Source organism: Scleropages formosus, chromosome 11 (assembly GCF_900964775.1).
Source record: "Scleropages formosus chromosome 11, fSclFor1.1, whole genome shotgun sequence".
Classification (NCBI taxonomy): domain Eukaryota; kingdom Metazoa; phylum Chordata; class Actinopteri; order Osteoglossiformes; family Osteoglossidae; genus Scleropages; species Scleropages formosus.
The window spans coordinates 11,712,091-11,728,197 of NC_041816.1; the positions used below are offsets into that span (position 1 = coordinate 11,712,091).

The window sequence follows — 16,107 nt, forward strand, 5'->3', positions numbered from 1 at the left end:
GTGGATCCGTCACAGGAGCGGTAATTTACATAAACAAGGAGCTCTCCGCCAATCAGCTTCGGGAACGGCGACGTCGCGCGCGCCTCCTCACGACCAGCATTAGCATCTGGTTCATCGCGCGGAGGGGCAGCCTTCGGGGGGTTGATTGGAAACGGGGAGAGCGGCGAAGCGCAGCCATCAATAACCCCCTCCCCTCTGAGTCTGAGCGTTTTTTATTTTCCGTTTCATTTGTTTTTGTGTTTGCGTCTCAAAAACCATCTGAGGAGGATGTCGGTGGCCGGGCTGAAAAAGCAATTTCACAAAGCGAGTCAGGTAAGGAGACGCCCCGTCGTTGTGATTTTTTTCTTTTTTTTCCTCCACTTAATATTTTGGGTCTGTTTGTGTGTAACCGCGAAAAAGTGGTGGCTAAAGCGCAATTTATGTTTAAAGACCGACGCTTAGCTCGCACGTTAGGTTAGCGGGCTTTACGCAAACCCCAGCTGCCTCGGGAATGCAGTGCGGCGCCGTCGTTGGGCTCCAGCATCAGGGCCGGCTGTCCGTTAGTCCTGCCGCTGTCATCCCCAGCAAACTTCCCTGCCGTCTTAACTAGTTACGAGAACCTCTGATCCAAGTAGTCGTCGCTGCTCAACGTTGTGGAGCTAATGAAATGTTGGCACATGTTATTTCTCAAGACGTAATCTGAGTGAGGATACAGTCAAGATTCAGTAGTCATGCGATGGACGGTATCTTGGTAACTGTTTTAGTAGAAGTTGTGTTAAAACGAGGCTAGTGGATTACACTGGATAGCTGCTCGTTTCATACACCCAATTGGCTGGCTGCGTTGTTTATACAGCCAATTGGATGGCTGCTTAGTTCATGCATCCAATTGGACGGCTGCTTGATATGTTGATTTATATAGCCAGTTTGCTCATCTGTTTGGTGTATATAGCTAGTTAGCTTTATGATATATAAACGTAGTTACTTGAGTCGTCAACTGAGAATTTTATGTGAGAAAACGTGGCAGACCTACGACTTCTGGTGGAGTTGACAAACTAAGGAATAATGTGATGTTAGTGACACACAGAGAGTATAGATATTGCATTTTTATGTGCTTTGGAGTACGTTTATATCCTTGTCTATCTCATTTTGTTTTACATTTTCAGTTGTGGTTCCACAGTCCTGCATTATAACCTGTTGCGATGCAGGATATTGGTTTTTCTAAAATTTTGTCTTGAAAGTCAGTTCAGGGGTATGGAACATCTGTTATGTTTTGGTGAGAATTCAGCAGGTTGTTTCCTTTCATTACTATGGCTTTAGAAAATTCAGAGAGTTTATTTTTACAGCTTTGTCTTCACTGTGAAATGGAGCAGTTATCCTAATGTTGAGTGACTGTTTACTGACACAGTTCAGGTCTCTGTTGATTGATTGATTCAGTTCTTTTTCAGAAAGTTCTTGTTTGTCTGACACTCCGTTTTATGCTTCTTTTTTGCTTGGGTTCTTGTTTCCAGTAAAAATGAAGAAAGAAAAATCACCTTTTATTAAAACAAGACCTTTATTGTTGCCTTAGCGGGTTAGCATTGCCTGTAAATTTGAGGAATCTTAGGATAAGGATACATCATGTTGTGCAAACAAGTGTGGAGATGTGTTTACAAACAAGGCTGATGGAGTACTAAGAACAGTCTTTTTTTTTTTTTTGGTGGGTGGGGTTGGTCGTCTGCAAGACCAGTGTGTCATTTCATCGTTTTCCATAAGGAAAACAGGTTTCTTAGATTGTGGAAGCATGCTTTTGCACATGCACTATTTTTCACTCACCTTAAAGCCCTGCATGATGGATTTGTTCTTCAGCGTTCAGCCAATCACACACACACTTTCTGAACCGCTTGTCCCATACGGGATTGCAGGGAACCGGAGCCTAACCCGGCAACTCAGGGTGTAAGGGGGGAGGGGACACACCCAGGACGGGACGCCAGTCCATCGTAAGGCACCCCAAGCGGGACTCGAAGTCGAACCCCAGACCCACCAGGGAGCAGGACCTGGCCAAACCCACTGCGCCACCGCGCCCCCCCCCCGTTCAGCCAATCAATAGCACTAGAATACTTCTGTTGAACACTGAAGGTTCCTTTGTAGTTCTTTTCATTTGTTTAGTTGTAGTTTAGTTTGTGGTTCTAGTTAGCTTTCATTGTGAAGCTTAAACGGTGTGCTTTAAGTATTAAATACATTGCTCAAAATGTATTCATATATGTTGGTTGTATGCACCTCAGTCTGAATTTTACATCTTGCCTTAGAAAGAATGTTGGTGCCACACTTCCATTATTCATAACATTATGATAGTACAGTAGTTCATATATACCATGCTACAAGCTGTTTTTATTGTTCAGTTGCTTATACACTTGGACATTTTATTATAGCAATTCAGCCCTCTTCTGTATTTTAAGAGTAATTTATGCTGCCTGCTGTTAATTTTGAAAAGGATAAATGAAATGATACTTCTTTATTTTGAAGAAAGGTGGTTAGATATACTAATGAACCTTAACTCTCTGGAAGACTGGTATAATAAAAATGGTAAGTTAAGAAGTCAGATTCTGGTATTTTAATGAGCCTTGCTGGCATCACATACAAGAGGTTTCAAAATCAAAAGCCTGAAGGTTCTTCATTTCACCTCACTGGTGCCAGAAGCATTTCCCTCTCTCACTCAGAACTGCTGAGTCCCTTTAAGTGTTCACGAAGGGTCTCAAAACACATCTGCTTTGGACTCAAAAGTCTCCAAATTGCCTATCTGTTATATACATCTCTATTATATCACTTGTCACAAATACCTTTCTATTTCCTGTCAAATGTACATGCTGCTACTCATGTAATGCTACTGTTAATGTTATACGTTTTAAAATTTTATATTTGCTACCAGTTTTATTTGCAGCTATCAGTGTAATGTATGCTGATTTAAACAGTGACATTAGACATTCTGACTCTACTTTGAGAATTGCGTGTCTGTATCTATGTCTTTCCATCTGTTAGGGAAAGGCCCTTTTGCTTTTGCTAAGTTGTTTGTCACTTTAGATCAGGAGTCTCAAACTCAAAATATCAGAGGGCCGACCGCAACGTTTATGTTCAGCAAGAGAGCCAACACAGTCCTTCTGCTCACCAGTAATGTAACAGGGAAACAGAATTTTATTATTAAAGAACAATTTTAAACCCTTCTCTTTCACATAGCAATATTTGTGCATTACATACAAATGGTCTGGTGCAGCATACTGAGCAGTATATCCACAGACAATTCGCACATGTGCATATCTTTGCTTCATTTATATTTTGCATATATGTTAGAATGCTTTCTTGTATAATGAGGATTAACGCTATATTCTTTTATAACTTATTTTTTATTCGAGCAGGTGATATTTCCATTATACTTGGCAGACTCAGCAGTGCATTTTTCCTGAAATTGTGTCTGCTCAAGATCAGACTTTTTTAGTTTTGAAAGGGCCATGCTGGGGGGACTGCAGCTAACGGTTAACTTCCTAAACGTGTGTAGTTGAGAAGCCTTTACTAGCTTGCTTAGTTTTAACAGCAGAACAATAATTGGCACTGAAAGCATACACTGCAAAGCGCTATATTGAATGCAGGTGTGGTTTCTAGCGAAGGAGTTTACTCAGAGGCCAGAATGCATTGACATTGATTGCGCAATGCAATACATGCCGTGTTACAACATCATATGGGCGGCTAGTTTGAGAGCCCTGCTTTCAATAAGAGCGAATGCTAAATAAATAAATGTACTTATAAATGAAGTTGTGTTGTGCCTGTGCTGCAGTGCGACACGTCAAGTTACTTGAAACGCGTTCACATTTGTCATTGTGCTGTGAAAGTAGGGTTCATATCTTGTTTTATGGGGACTGAAGCAGTTTCTGTGTTTGTCTTCCAGTCTTCTGTGTCTTATTTTGTCTGTTAGTCTGATAAACTAATATTGGCCATTCCTTGCCAAAAGTCATGTGGTTTTAATCTCAGAAAAGAGAAAACCTAATGAAGTTTTCTCTCTTTCGATGGCACACCCTTCAGCTCCATCCCTGAGATTTTGAAAGAATTTTTTTTCTTTTGTATTTTTCACTACTTTCTACTGTGTCACTTCATTTTTTACGGAGGCTTTACCTCCACACAGGGAAGTTCAAGTGTGTAAAGAATGTCTGTGCGTGAAATATAATGGAGGGCAGTACATAATAAAATGCAAATGTGCTTCACGTAAAAGTTTTATTTGACTGGGAGAAGACCTAGTGAAAATTTTGATTTTGGAGACAATTGTTTTGCATTGGCTTTTGGTAATTTGGAGGTATTTGTGTTTTTCTGTAGCAAATTCTCCCAACCCTTTGCATCATATGTTATTTTAAAAGCTTTTTTTGTGCAGTTTATTAGAGTGAATTTCCCCAAAGCATTGTCACACTAAGGTGTTTGTAAGATTTTAAGATTTGTTGAGCGTTTACTGAAACCCTCCACAGCTGGCATGATAGAGAAAAATATCATTAACTATTTTTACTATTAATTAAATTATAATACTACGTGACACACTAATTTTTAACCCTACCTTGAACTATATTGAACTCCAGATGTTGGTTGAGAAACAATCTGTTAAGAGATTTTATCAATGTGTCCTCTGAATGCTTGATACAAATCTGTTACCATTTTAAAAGAAAGAGAATGCTTCTTCCAGTGAATATTTTATTATGATGGGACAGCTGACAGCGTAGTGGTTAGAGCTGCTGCCCTTGGACCCCAAGGTGGCAGGCTCAACTCCCACTTCCAGCTGTAGTACCCTTGTTCCAGTAAAATTACCCAGCTGTAAGTACCTTAACATTGTGAATCGCTTTGGAAAAAACTGTCAGCTAAACAAATGAATGTAAACGAATGTAATTATGTTATCATAATACTTTTTCTAGTCTTTATCAGCGATGTGGTAGAAGAAAACCAAAGCAATGCAGTAGAAGCTTACTGCCTGACTTTTACGAGAAATTTTTAGAAATTGGTCATAGCAATTTTTTAGCGGTAAAACACTGAATTTATCGCTCTATCCAACGTCCATGTTCGTGTGAGATTATTTTAGATAAATTTGCAGTTGCACTTCTGTACAAACCTAAAGTTGTCAGCTGCATAGGTGTCACCCAAGCAGTTACACTGTAATTACTAAATATATAAAGTTGCTCCATTTCTGTGATTACAAATGAATTATTCCAATCTTTTTTATCATCTCCAAAACTATGGAGCAAGTTTAAACTGGTTGTTTGCATAACTGTCCTATAACAAACCTTATTCATACCGAAAGTAACTTGCCGTGACTCATCCAAGGAAAGAATTTTGAAAAAGACATGTTTTTCTTCTTGCTGAAATGATTGTGTCCTTGTACTCCCCCCCCCCCCTCCTATGTGAACTGTAGCATTATATGACAAAGCCTTATTTTAGGCTTTTTCAGAAAATATTTCTTTTACATGCACATTTGTAAATTATTTGCACAGTGGGGGAGAGTAGTACTTTTGAACTACTCAGCAGCTGATTGGTGTTTCTTAACCATATATACTGATGTAGAACAATTCAACATATGATGAAAATCATGTTTCCAGACAAAGGTCAGCAAAACTATTAGATTTCATAATGGAATTTCATGTGTGTTTTTTTCAAAGTTTACTCTCAATAGTTAAAATTCTGAACAGTTAATTGTTCAACTGTGAAATAGACCTAAGTATATTGATTGGAATAACATCTACATAAGTCAGATGAATTCTGGAATCTCTGGGCTCTTTTTGGATTGTGTACTTTTTGGCAATGGTACTACACCTTTGAAATGCATTAGTCGCTTGACCTTTTCTTATGCGTGGATCTGTTTCTAATTTCATGTGTACCATTTCTGTCTATATAGCTATTACCCGGTGCTGTTGTTAACTGAACAAAATGAAAAACGGTCCTGGATGTTATTTCCCGGTATGTATTGTTGGTAACCCCATATACGTTGTTAGTCAATGCTTCAGCGTCACTTTCTATGACTAATCTCATTCAGAAAAATTTGCACCCATTAGCGCAGGGAAGGACACTTGAGGCTAAGGGTCATAATGAGTTTACATTTATTCATTTAGCTGCTTTTCTCCAAAGCAACTTCCAATGTAACAGTTATTACAAGTATTTAGCCATTGATACAGCTGGATAGTTATTTATTTTTAATATACTTGAGCAATTTAGGGTAAGTACCTTGCTCAAGGGTACTACAGCCGGAGGTGGGGATCAAACCTGCAACCTTTGCATCCGAAGGCAGTAACTCCAACCACTACACTACCAGCTGTCCTTGTTTCAGGGTAGATTGTTTAAGTATGTATACCTTGTCTTTCTGTTGTGCACTTCTATGATGTGGTTTGAAGTTGTACTTTCATACTGTGTAAAAGTGCTACAGTCAACAAATGGAAGGATGTGGGAAGCATGAAAGCTGGTACAGTAATATGTATATCCTGTTTTTAAAAGGAGGAACATATAAAATGTTGACTCTTTGGTTTAGTGTCCTGTTTAATTGTGGCCTTCCTGGATAAGCATTCTTCATGTTGTGAAGCAGTCTTTATGTGGCCTTCATTTCAATTTGTGAAAGAATCTTCTCAAAGGAGAAGAAAGGATAGGGAGATAAGGTCAGTGGTCCATGTCACTCAGACTTGTTTTTGAAAGCAAGATTTGAAGGCCAGGCTTTATGGATTGTGTATATTAATTAACAAATTTCTACACACTGCATGACTACTTGGTCTGAATGTGAGTTATTTGGAGTGGAAGAGATGACTGGGCATCACAACAGGAAAGGGAACAAAGGTGGTGATGTGTGTGGGCATACAAGAGTGTTTCTTAGTGTTTTAGCAGCAAGGTAATGGCACAGTTCATGTCTCTTTTTTTTTTTTTTGGTCCAGGTATATAGCATTTTGCAAGATATTTTCAGACTTATGTTTAAGTCTCTGAAAGAATAAGTGAAAGAAAAAATGGTGATGTGGAAGAATACGGATTTTCATGTGAAATATCAGTTTTAAATGTGCATAGGAGCAGTGAGAAATGTAGATTTGAAAAACACTGAACTGGTCTTCATTGTGCTTTAAAATGATACAAAATCTTTCATTCCATTTTCTCTAAATGTGGCGGAAGTCTTGCCTTGTACAGTTTTTGCATCATTGTTCACATGGCTATATGGATGTACCGTGTGATAAGTGAAATATTTCTCGCTTGCGTATTGGTGACCTTTGCAAACAGCAATAAGAGCGAGAACACTTTTAAACCAACAGTATTCCTTTCGTAATCCAAGGCATCTTTGTAAAAATTCCAGGGAAAACACAAATTCTGATGGTGTCGAAGTTTTCACTAAATTTGTTTTCTTAATATTTTAATGAATTCTGTTGAAATTCTATTACATATGTTGTCAACAGCTGTTGATGTAGGGTTGTGTGTTTGTCACATGTGTAATGCAGCCACTGTAAGATGGTGAGTTCTGTTTATTGTGCTCCTTTTTACATTCAAGTAGTTATTGCCTTGTCATTTATATGGATTTTTTAATGCTCTGTCTTGATCTAACTTTGTGGGTCATCAGTAAAAGAGAAGCCAAGATACATGTTTTTCCATATCTGTTTTCACAGCTTCTGGACAGAAACTTGTATTGTTTTCCATAACTTTCCTGTTTCAGTAAAAACACATAAATGACTTCTTTAAATATAAATCCTGTTATTGGGCTGGATCTGTCACCTGTTTCCACTTATGTGCAGTAAAAAAGGTGAGAACTACAGCAGAATAAACAAACGGGCCACTGTTGATTTGCAGGGAACCCGATGCTCAGGTGGAGATTGTTGGGTGTGAGGCTCATTTGCTTTTTCACTCTGTTTGTGCAGATAATGTACCATGTTGTTGGAAAGCCCTTGTAATAATGTACTCCACACGTACTCATTTTATCTGCTTTGCCTGCTCTTGATAATCAGATAGGTCCCTACTGTTGTCTCTCTTTCCCAATGTTATAGAGGCCAGCTCTCTGTTTACAGTGCAAAGTTCAAGTTCTCAGTTGTGGCCGTCAGGCTAGAAGAATGTTTGTGGGTCCTATGGGGAATCTTTCTCAGAAAACAACTTCTGGCTTTACTAAATACTCATCTTGGGTTCTCCTATACAGTGGCCTGCAGTTGCACTGTCTGTGCCATGTGCCATAAAGTGTCTGTGATTTTGCAGTTTTCACATGTTCAGGAAGTGTGGTAATCTGTTATATTGAAATATTTTAAAACTGTTGCCTCACAGCTCTTGGACTGTCGGTTTGGATGTAGGGTCAAGGATGTTGCCTCCATGTTTGCACGGATTTCCTCTGGGTGCTGTGGTTTCTTTGTGCAGTCCAAAGACATATGTCAAATGAATTGGTGATGCTAAATTGCCCTGTGTGTGTGTGTGTGAATGTGTGAATATAGCATCTGAGTGACAGAGAGAGAGTGTGTGTGTTCCACTGATGTATGGATAAGAGACCAAGTCTAAGTAGTGTATCTAGCAGTGTAAGTCACCTTGGTGAATAAGGTGTGTGGGCTGATAACACTACATAGAGTTCATTGGAAGTTGCTTTGGAGAAAAGCATCTGCTAAATAAATGAATGTAAATGAATGTGTGTATTCTTACCCTCTGATGGACTGGTGTCTACGCTGCCATGTGCCTAATTCTTCTGGGACAGGTTCCAGACCACTGTGACCCTACATTGAATGTGTGGATGATAATAACGGACAGATGGATTTTAAAACAGAAATAGGACTTTCTTGTGAATGTTGAAAGCCTACAGTCTGAAATTGCAATTGGGATAACAAAAATGTAACTGTGTAATAATCACAACTTTGTGGTCAGGTTATTCTATGTGGGAGGGCATTGATCAGTGGCTTAATATTTCCAGTATTGTAGGTTTGAATCTGACCCCACTTTGCACATTTGCCCTGTATTTGTTTGTGTTCCTCAGGTCATATTGGAGCGCGTTCCAAAAAGGAACTGACACAGTAAATTGGTAACCTCATTATTGTTTGGCTGTGAGGCAGTGGAAAGTTCTTGTTATGAACTTTTGGTGATACGTACCTTACAGCGAGTGTAGTACTTCATAAAAAGGTTGTGGAAGCAAAGGTGCCATTAATGTCCCGGCTCCTTAAAATTACTGCCAAACTGTGCATGATGGGAATAGGGCAGCGATCAAGTGATTTGTCCTGGAAGCCATGGTGATAAAAATCAATGTCAGGACAACAGATGGAGAGCGAAGAGGATAACTGCTTGGAGCTCAATAAAGAATGTACTCAATAACCACATGATGTATTGTTATAATGAAGAAGTGCCCCCAATCCCCTGGCACGCTCTGATTTCTGTTGTTCTTGGATCAAGAGTAATCCTGAAAACCTACTCATCGGGGGGACGACCAGCACGCAGCGTAACGTTCTTTGACGCAACGCAGACGTATGCTTTCCTTCCGCTAAATCGAGTGGGGTGTATTTGAAGAAGATTGTGTTCTGTGGCTTCGAGTTTGTTAAATATACACCAAGTAAACTTGTAGGGCTCTTAAGAATACGGTCTCGTAAGTCCGACGTTGATCTTTGGCTTTTCAAATCCCAGATAGATACATTACTTGGATGGCACGAGTACAAATGGACTTAAAATGGCTGCCCCTTTATGCAACGGCGCAATATTTATTTTGAACAAGAGCAACAGTAAAACAGTAGCCTTATAAAAAGGCCTTTTCAGTTCCACCTGTAGGATGCAGCATGATTGAGGTAGAAGGTGGTGCTTGGAGCTTGTATAACATTGTATCATGGGTATTTGACTGCCAGCCAGAGAGTTGTTTATTTCAGCAGGAGGGTGTTGAGCGTGTAAGGAAGCTAAGGTGTAAGCCGTGTCTCGCGCCTTCGCTCACGCAGCGATGCAGCCCTGCATCACGGCGAGGGGTGTGCCTAATGCTCGAGGACGGAGCGATCGGGGCGACGTAGACAACGTTTGCCGTTGTCTGCAGATCCAGATGTGTGGCCTTGACTTCGCCGGCACCCTGCGTTACCGTGAAGACGGTTAATGTGCCGGAGCTAAAGGAGCAACACTGTGACTCCAGGAGGTGAGCTTAGGGCAATTCTGTAAAAGAGTTGTACTAAAGTCACATGTGTAGTTCATGCACAGTAGCTTGAAGGAAGACATAAAGGGGCAGAAATGTGTCCCTGACAATTGCGGGCGGGCGGGGGGGAGTGGTGTGAAAGCCTGATATTTGTAATACACAAATGTTGCTCCGAAAGGGGCTGTGTTAAATATAGATGACAGTCCCGGGGAGCAGGCTTGCACGGGTGTCCGCTCATAAACATTTCAGCAGTCACATGATCTGTGCCTCAGAGGGCTTTCTTTTATAGCTCAGTGCTGACCTACTCTTGCTGAATGCCCCCCCCCCCCGTTATAAGTTGAAGTTTAGAAAATAAGTTCAGAAAACGGTCACCTGTGGATGATCAATTTGACCGTGTAACTGAAAGACTGCGTTTGCAGATGAAGTGCAGCTTGCTTAATGAACTGGCAGGTATGTAGACGTTGGGTTCATAGTTGCGATGTTCCTGCTTTTTCAATGCACCCTGATGGTGGCGGTCAGCACAAGTACGTTGCGGTGCTCGTGGATTATGGACAGGGAACAGTATCTCTTTCTTTTTCTTAAAATTGTACCTGCACTCTTAGATGATACCGTTGTTCTCCTCTTAGATGGTCTGTCCAACAGATGAATATGAATTTACAAGTAAATTCAGGTTTGCCGTATGAGCCCTAGGTAAAAGTGCTTTTTCAGAACCTGTGGGCATGGAGGTGGCACACGGAGTCATGCTGGTCCTGCAGGTACATTACAGGGCAATAACTCAGACTCAGTCATGTACATACTCTTGACAGTTTAGAGTTACCAGTTAACCTGAAACAGATGTCTTTGGACTGTAGGAGGAAACTGGGCCACCCAGGGGAAAGTCACTCAAACACAAGGAGAACATGAAAACCCTACATAAGCTAAGCTAAACCCACAGCCCAAGTGCCGTGAAGCACTAGCATTACCCGTTACGTCACCTTTCCGCCTCAATTATGTGCGCGCGCACACGTTGACTGAAACCGCTTGTTTCGAGCGGGGTCACGGCGAACCGGAGCCTAACCCGGCGGCACAGGGCACAGGGCCAGAGGGGGAGGGGACACACCCAGGACGGGACGCCAGTCCGTCGCAAGGCTCCCCAAGCGGGACTCGAAACCCAGACCCACCCGTGCCCCCCCCCCTCGATTATGCAATGGCTGCTAAATTGTGTGATGGTACAAAAAAGAAACTTAAGACGACTGGCTGAAGTAACAGCACTGATTCCTGAGCCGGAAGCAACACTGCGTAGAGCCCATGTGGCCTGCTCTGAGATGATTTGCTGTCACGTTGCTGCCCTGGAAAATGAAGCTCATGGACGATCGGAGTGTCAGAATCAAGTGTGATGGAGTTGTTTGCATCAGGCTACCTGCTGTGTAGCACCTGGTGCTGTGTGCTATTGCTCCTGGCCGTGGGTTTCAGGTCCAACAAAAACATTTGTGAGGCATCAGTTTGTTTGCATATGGCGAGCTTTTACACAAGAATGCAAAGAAAAAACTGTGTGTGTGTACATACTTCCAGGGAGGGTAGAACTAGTATAGATGGGGGTACTTGTGTTCTGCTTTACCCCACAGTGCACAGTGATTTTTGTCGAACGGGGCTTGCAGATAAGGACTTCAGAAGCACACTGGGGAAATGCCCCCACATCCACAAATTTTATGTAAGCAGGCTTTGTAAATGAGGAAAGTCACACTACACTGTTCTTGGTCACACATTTGTGGTAAATGTTACTTGTTGGCTTTTTTTATACTGTGTGTGTGTGTGTGTGTGTGTGTGTGTGGTTTTTTTTTTTTTTTTTTTTTTTTTTTTAAAATAGTTTTTACAACCCACAAAGATTTTCCTTCCTCCTGTGTGCTCACACTTGCAGTAACATGTTCAAGTATTGTTAAAAGTACATCACAGGTGAGTCACCCAAACTAAAACTGTTCTTTATTGTTGCTTGAATATATACTCTATATAATAATGTTTGCGCGCGCGCACAGACACGTGTGTATTAGTTTCCCCCTACCTTACGATGGTAATGAGTTCCTGAAAAACCCTTTGCAAGATTAGTTCCCGTAACTCAGACGTACAGAATTACCAGTAGTTTCAGTGGCATAAATTTTTCTGCGTTCTAGAGCCCTGCACTCTTTTATGCTGAAAATGTCACCACATCCCATTTATATGGGCACATACACTTAACAAATGAGCACGAAGAGAGAAGAAATCTATAAAAACAATGCCGGTAAATTCACGCTAACCGAAGAAGCTGACTTGGCGTCTCGCAGCACCCGGGCTGTGCGGTTCAGCGTGACTTCAGTCTCCACTCAATCTGTGTAGAGTTTGCATGTTCTGCCCATGCTTGTGTGTGTTTTGTGTTTATATATTCACTCACCAGGTATATGTTAGGGGGTGCTGTGGTGCAGTGGGTTGGACCGGGTCCTGCTCTCTGGTGGGTCTGGGGTTCAAGTCCCGCTTGGGGTGCCTTACGATGGACTGGCGTCCCGTCCTGGGTGTGTCCCCTCCCCCTCCAGCCTTTCGCCCTGTGTTGCTGGTTTAGGCTCCGGCTCCCCACGACCCCGACTGGGACCAGTGGTTCAGACAGTGTGTGTGTGGGTGGGTATATGTTAAACAGACAGCTTCATAATCATCATGATCTTAAGATTTTGGTGTGTGATTACAAATCCTAATGAAGATAGCATCTCAGTATGGAAAAGACTTAACAGAACAATGATGCTTCATTATGCCCTGTCACCGACTGGCATCCTGTCCAGGCTGTACCGTGTCTCTCTCACTGTGTTTCCAGAATGGGCTTTGGATCACCGCGACCCTGAGTTGGACATGGCATTATTGATGATGAATGGATGAATAATGCTTGATTGTACTCAGGTTCAGCGATGCTGTGCCTTCAACGTTGTCCAGGTGTACAAGTATGAGACTGAAATATTAAGCAGAGGCGAACATAAGAAAACAAAGCAGAAATAGCAGAACAGTACATTGTTGTGAAAGCACACTCCTATTGTGTTCTTTACACTGTAGCCTCATTAAGTTTTATCACTGTATAAACATTGTTAAATAAAGAGTTCTTTGTCAGCAACATCTTTCAGATGAGAACTAAGATTATGAAATTCCTTTTTTACTCCTGTAGCGTTAACGGTGTGGACCCAGCATCTGGATATTTTCTAGTTGTACAGAATTTATTAAACAAGATAATCTGTGGAACAGAATCCAGTTAAATTGTAAAGGAGCCTTTATCTTTTCTACCATTATCTCTGTGAATGTGGTTCTGCTTTATTGCGTATTGAGAAACTCAGTTCAGATGTGGTGTTTTGTATGTTGCGCCTCCACACGTTACATGTTTATTACAGGTTTATTGCTCTTTCACCGCCGTTGTGTACACATCGATATTCCAAAGCTGTATAGAAAAATTAGGTGTTCCCGTGGCAGGGCAGGTTAATAATTTACTCCAAGCGTAACGTTGTTAAGTCTTTAATCCATTTATGTAAAAGCAGAACGAGATCTTGGCGTACGCATGTAACAGTCCGGAAACTGAAATAATTACAAATGAAAAATTTTGACTCCCTTCTCAATAGACAGTTTGGTTGAGCTCCGTTTACATGGAACACACTTTGCTTCAAGTTTCACGGCGTAGTTCTCAATAAGGCAGCTACTGGTGTGAGCATGAGCGGCGCTTCCAAAAAAGGCAGTGCTGTCTCTCCGCAGTGCTGACTCCGACCCCTTGTTCTTGCTGAGATCACATGCGTAGCGTTGTGTGTCATTCTGAATATCTACGAAAACGGGAATATTCCTGAATGTACCGTAACGGCAGTATCGTGCGCCTGTAAGCGTAATCACCGTTTCCTTTTGTTTCGGCACTGTTACGATTATGAGATTTTGAGGTTGCACTGAAAACGGTTTTGTAAATAAAAGCATTATTGTCGTTGTTATAATATCGCAACGGGGCTTCTCTACTCTGTCATTATATGACTGTTTGCTTTGTATATGCAGAGCTTGACGATCCCAAGAACGTTGGTACTCCTGCGTGAGGCCTTCTCCGTCTAAGGAAGGAAGGATGTGAACAAAACCCTTCTTCACAATAGTGTAATCACTGAGTGCACGTCTCCCACGCAGAATGGAGAGGCGCCGCCACAACAAACAAGGCTTTGGACTGGATTCGGAGGGGCCAGAAAGGGGAGAACTTTCAACCTCCCGAAGCCTTTGTCCCTGTTCTCCCGAAGAGCAGCTTGGCTCCTGAAGGTTGTTGTGTGGAGAATTGCTGTTCTTTTCTTCCCTTTGCCTAGATACACACACCATGTGGTGAAGCAGAGTGAGTTTAGCCAACATTTGGAGACGAATTAACCTTGATGTACTTAGATTAAGAGCTATTTGTTCAAATGTGGTGTTTTGAGTGCGAAGACAAAGGGCTATTTGGGGAGCGCATTGTCCTGCATGTGCTTAACTTGAGGATTGAGCTCCTGTTACGGGACCACGAAAGGATTACTGAACATTCTAGTAGTTGTCTGAGACAGCATTCAGAAGCAGGTCGTTACAGTGGAAAGCTTGACCGTTGTGCATGTCATGCAGAATATTCCAGAAGCTTTTATAAGTCATCTGTGATTACAGTAGTACGCTCAAATATTTCCTCATGCATTTGTGCCTATATAAGCTTTACGAATTAGTTGACATTGTACAGGGTTATATGACTGGAACTAAGCTGACATTATTATGCATTTCACTTATTGTTTTTAAAGAAGGGTTTCAGCAGCTGTTTGCAACCTGATGGAATGAGGTACAGAAAGTGGTCGTTTACCCTATGTGAGGTTTCAAGGAGGTTCCTTTCTTGTTTATTCCATGCTGTGCAAAGCTGCTACTGTACCACCTTATTTACTTATTTTTTGCAGAACTGTGCTGTATCACTAACGTCCCTGTTGCTGCGCGCGCGCACACACACACACACACACACACACACACACACACACACACACACACCGTCTGAAAACACTTGTCCTAAGCAGGGTCGCGGCGAACCGCAGCCTAACCCGGCAACACACGGTGCAAGGCTGCAGGAGGAGGGGACACACCCAGGACGGGATGCCAGTCCGTTGCAAGGCACCCCAAGCGGGACTCGAACCCCAGACCCACCGGAGAGCGGGACCTGGCCAAGCCCACTGCACCCCCCAACCCTGTTGCTGCAGCATTTATTAAATGAATGCTTTGGTGAATACGTTGTTAGTTCCTTGATACTTGTTCTTCCGGTCTTGTCCTCCATCAGAACACACACGGAGGGATCCCCACCCGGGGCAGCTCGCCTTTGTCAGTAGTTACAGGGAAGAGTCAGTGGCTGAACAGAAAGGACTGCTGGATTTGTTAAGTATAACGAAGACCCGTGGCCTACATGGCCTGTGCGTCATGTCTAGGGGTGTTTTCTCATGGGATACGCAGAACATAAAGCACCACGTCTTTGTAGGAACAGTCAGTTCTCTTTTCTACCTCATGTACCCAACATCAGTGCCACAGTGGGCTTTTTAACAACGCTCTTAAAAACAACCTGTGACTTCAAGTGGTTCTGCCAGGTCACATTGACCTGACTCTCATTCAGTGGCTTAAATAACTGACGTTACTTTTTGCACGATAAATGTGATTTTGCAGCAAGACGGGCATTTTGCATTGTTTTACTATAATTTACCTCTTAATTATGTACCACTAATAGCCAATGATTTGCCACACCTTGGTTGAAATGGATCTTCATTTATTTCATATGTGATTTTAGGTGATTGGTTTTACATTTGATAAAACTTACATACACAAAGTTTACTGTCAGTATTGTCAAAGGAGGCATTTAATTTTTCACCTGTAGCTTTACTGTTCTGTAGCAGATAGTTGCGTTACGGTAGGACTGTTTAAATCATTCTTGTCTGCTTCTGTCCAGCCGGTGAGGCTGTTTGTCTCAGCTAACCTCCTCTTGACCTCTGACGTGTGTTATGGGAACGACTGAGGAATGGAATTCCTGTCCTCCAGCAACGAAA

At 41.9% G+C, this 16,107-nt stretch overlaps 1 protein-coding gene across 3 annotated transcripts in view; it reads left to right on the forward strand.

Moving 5' to 3' along the window:
* Positions 1-209: 209 nt before the first annotated feature.
* sh3gl3a (SH3-domain GRB2-like 3a) overlaps positions 210-16,107 on the forward strand; it is a 36,019-nt gene continuing 20,121 nt past the window's right edge. For all 3 annotated transcript variants that reach the window (XM_018763803.2, XM_018763805.2, XM_018763804.2), the window contains exon 1: positions 210-312. In XM_018763803.2, the coding sequence (XP_018619319.1) occupies positions 268-312 (45 nt within the window). In that variant the 5' untranslated portion in view covers positions 210-267. The remainder of the gene's footprint in view (positions 313-16,107) is intronic.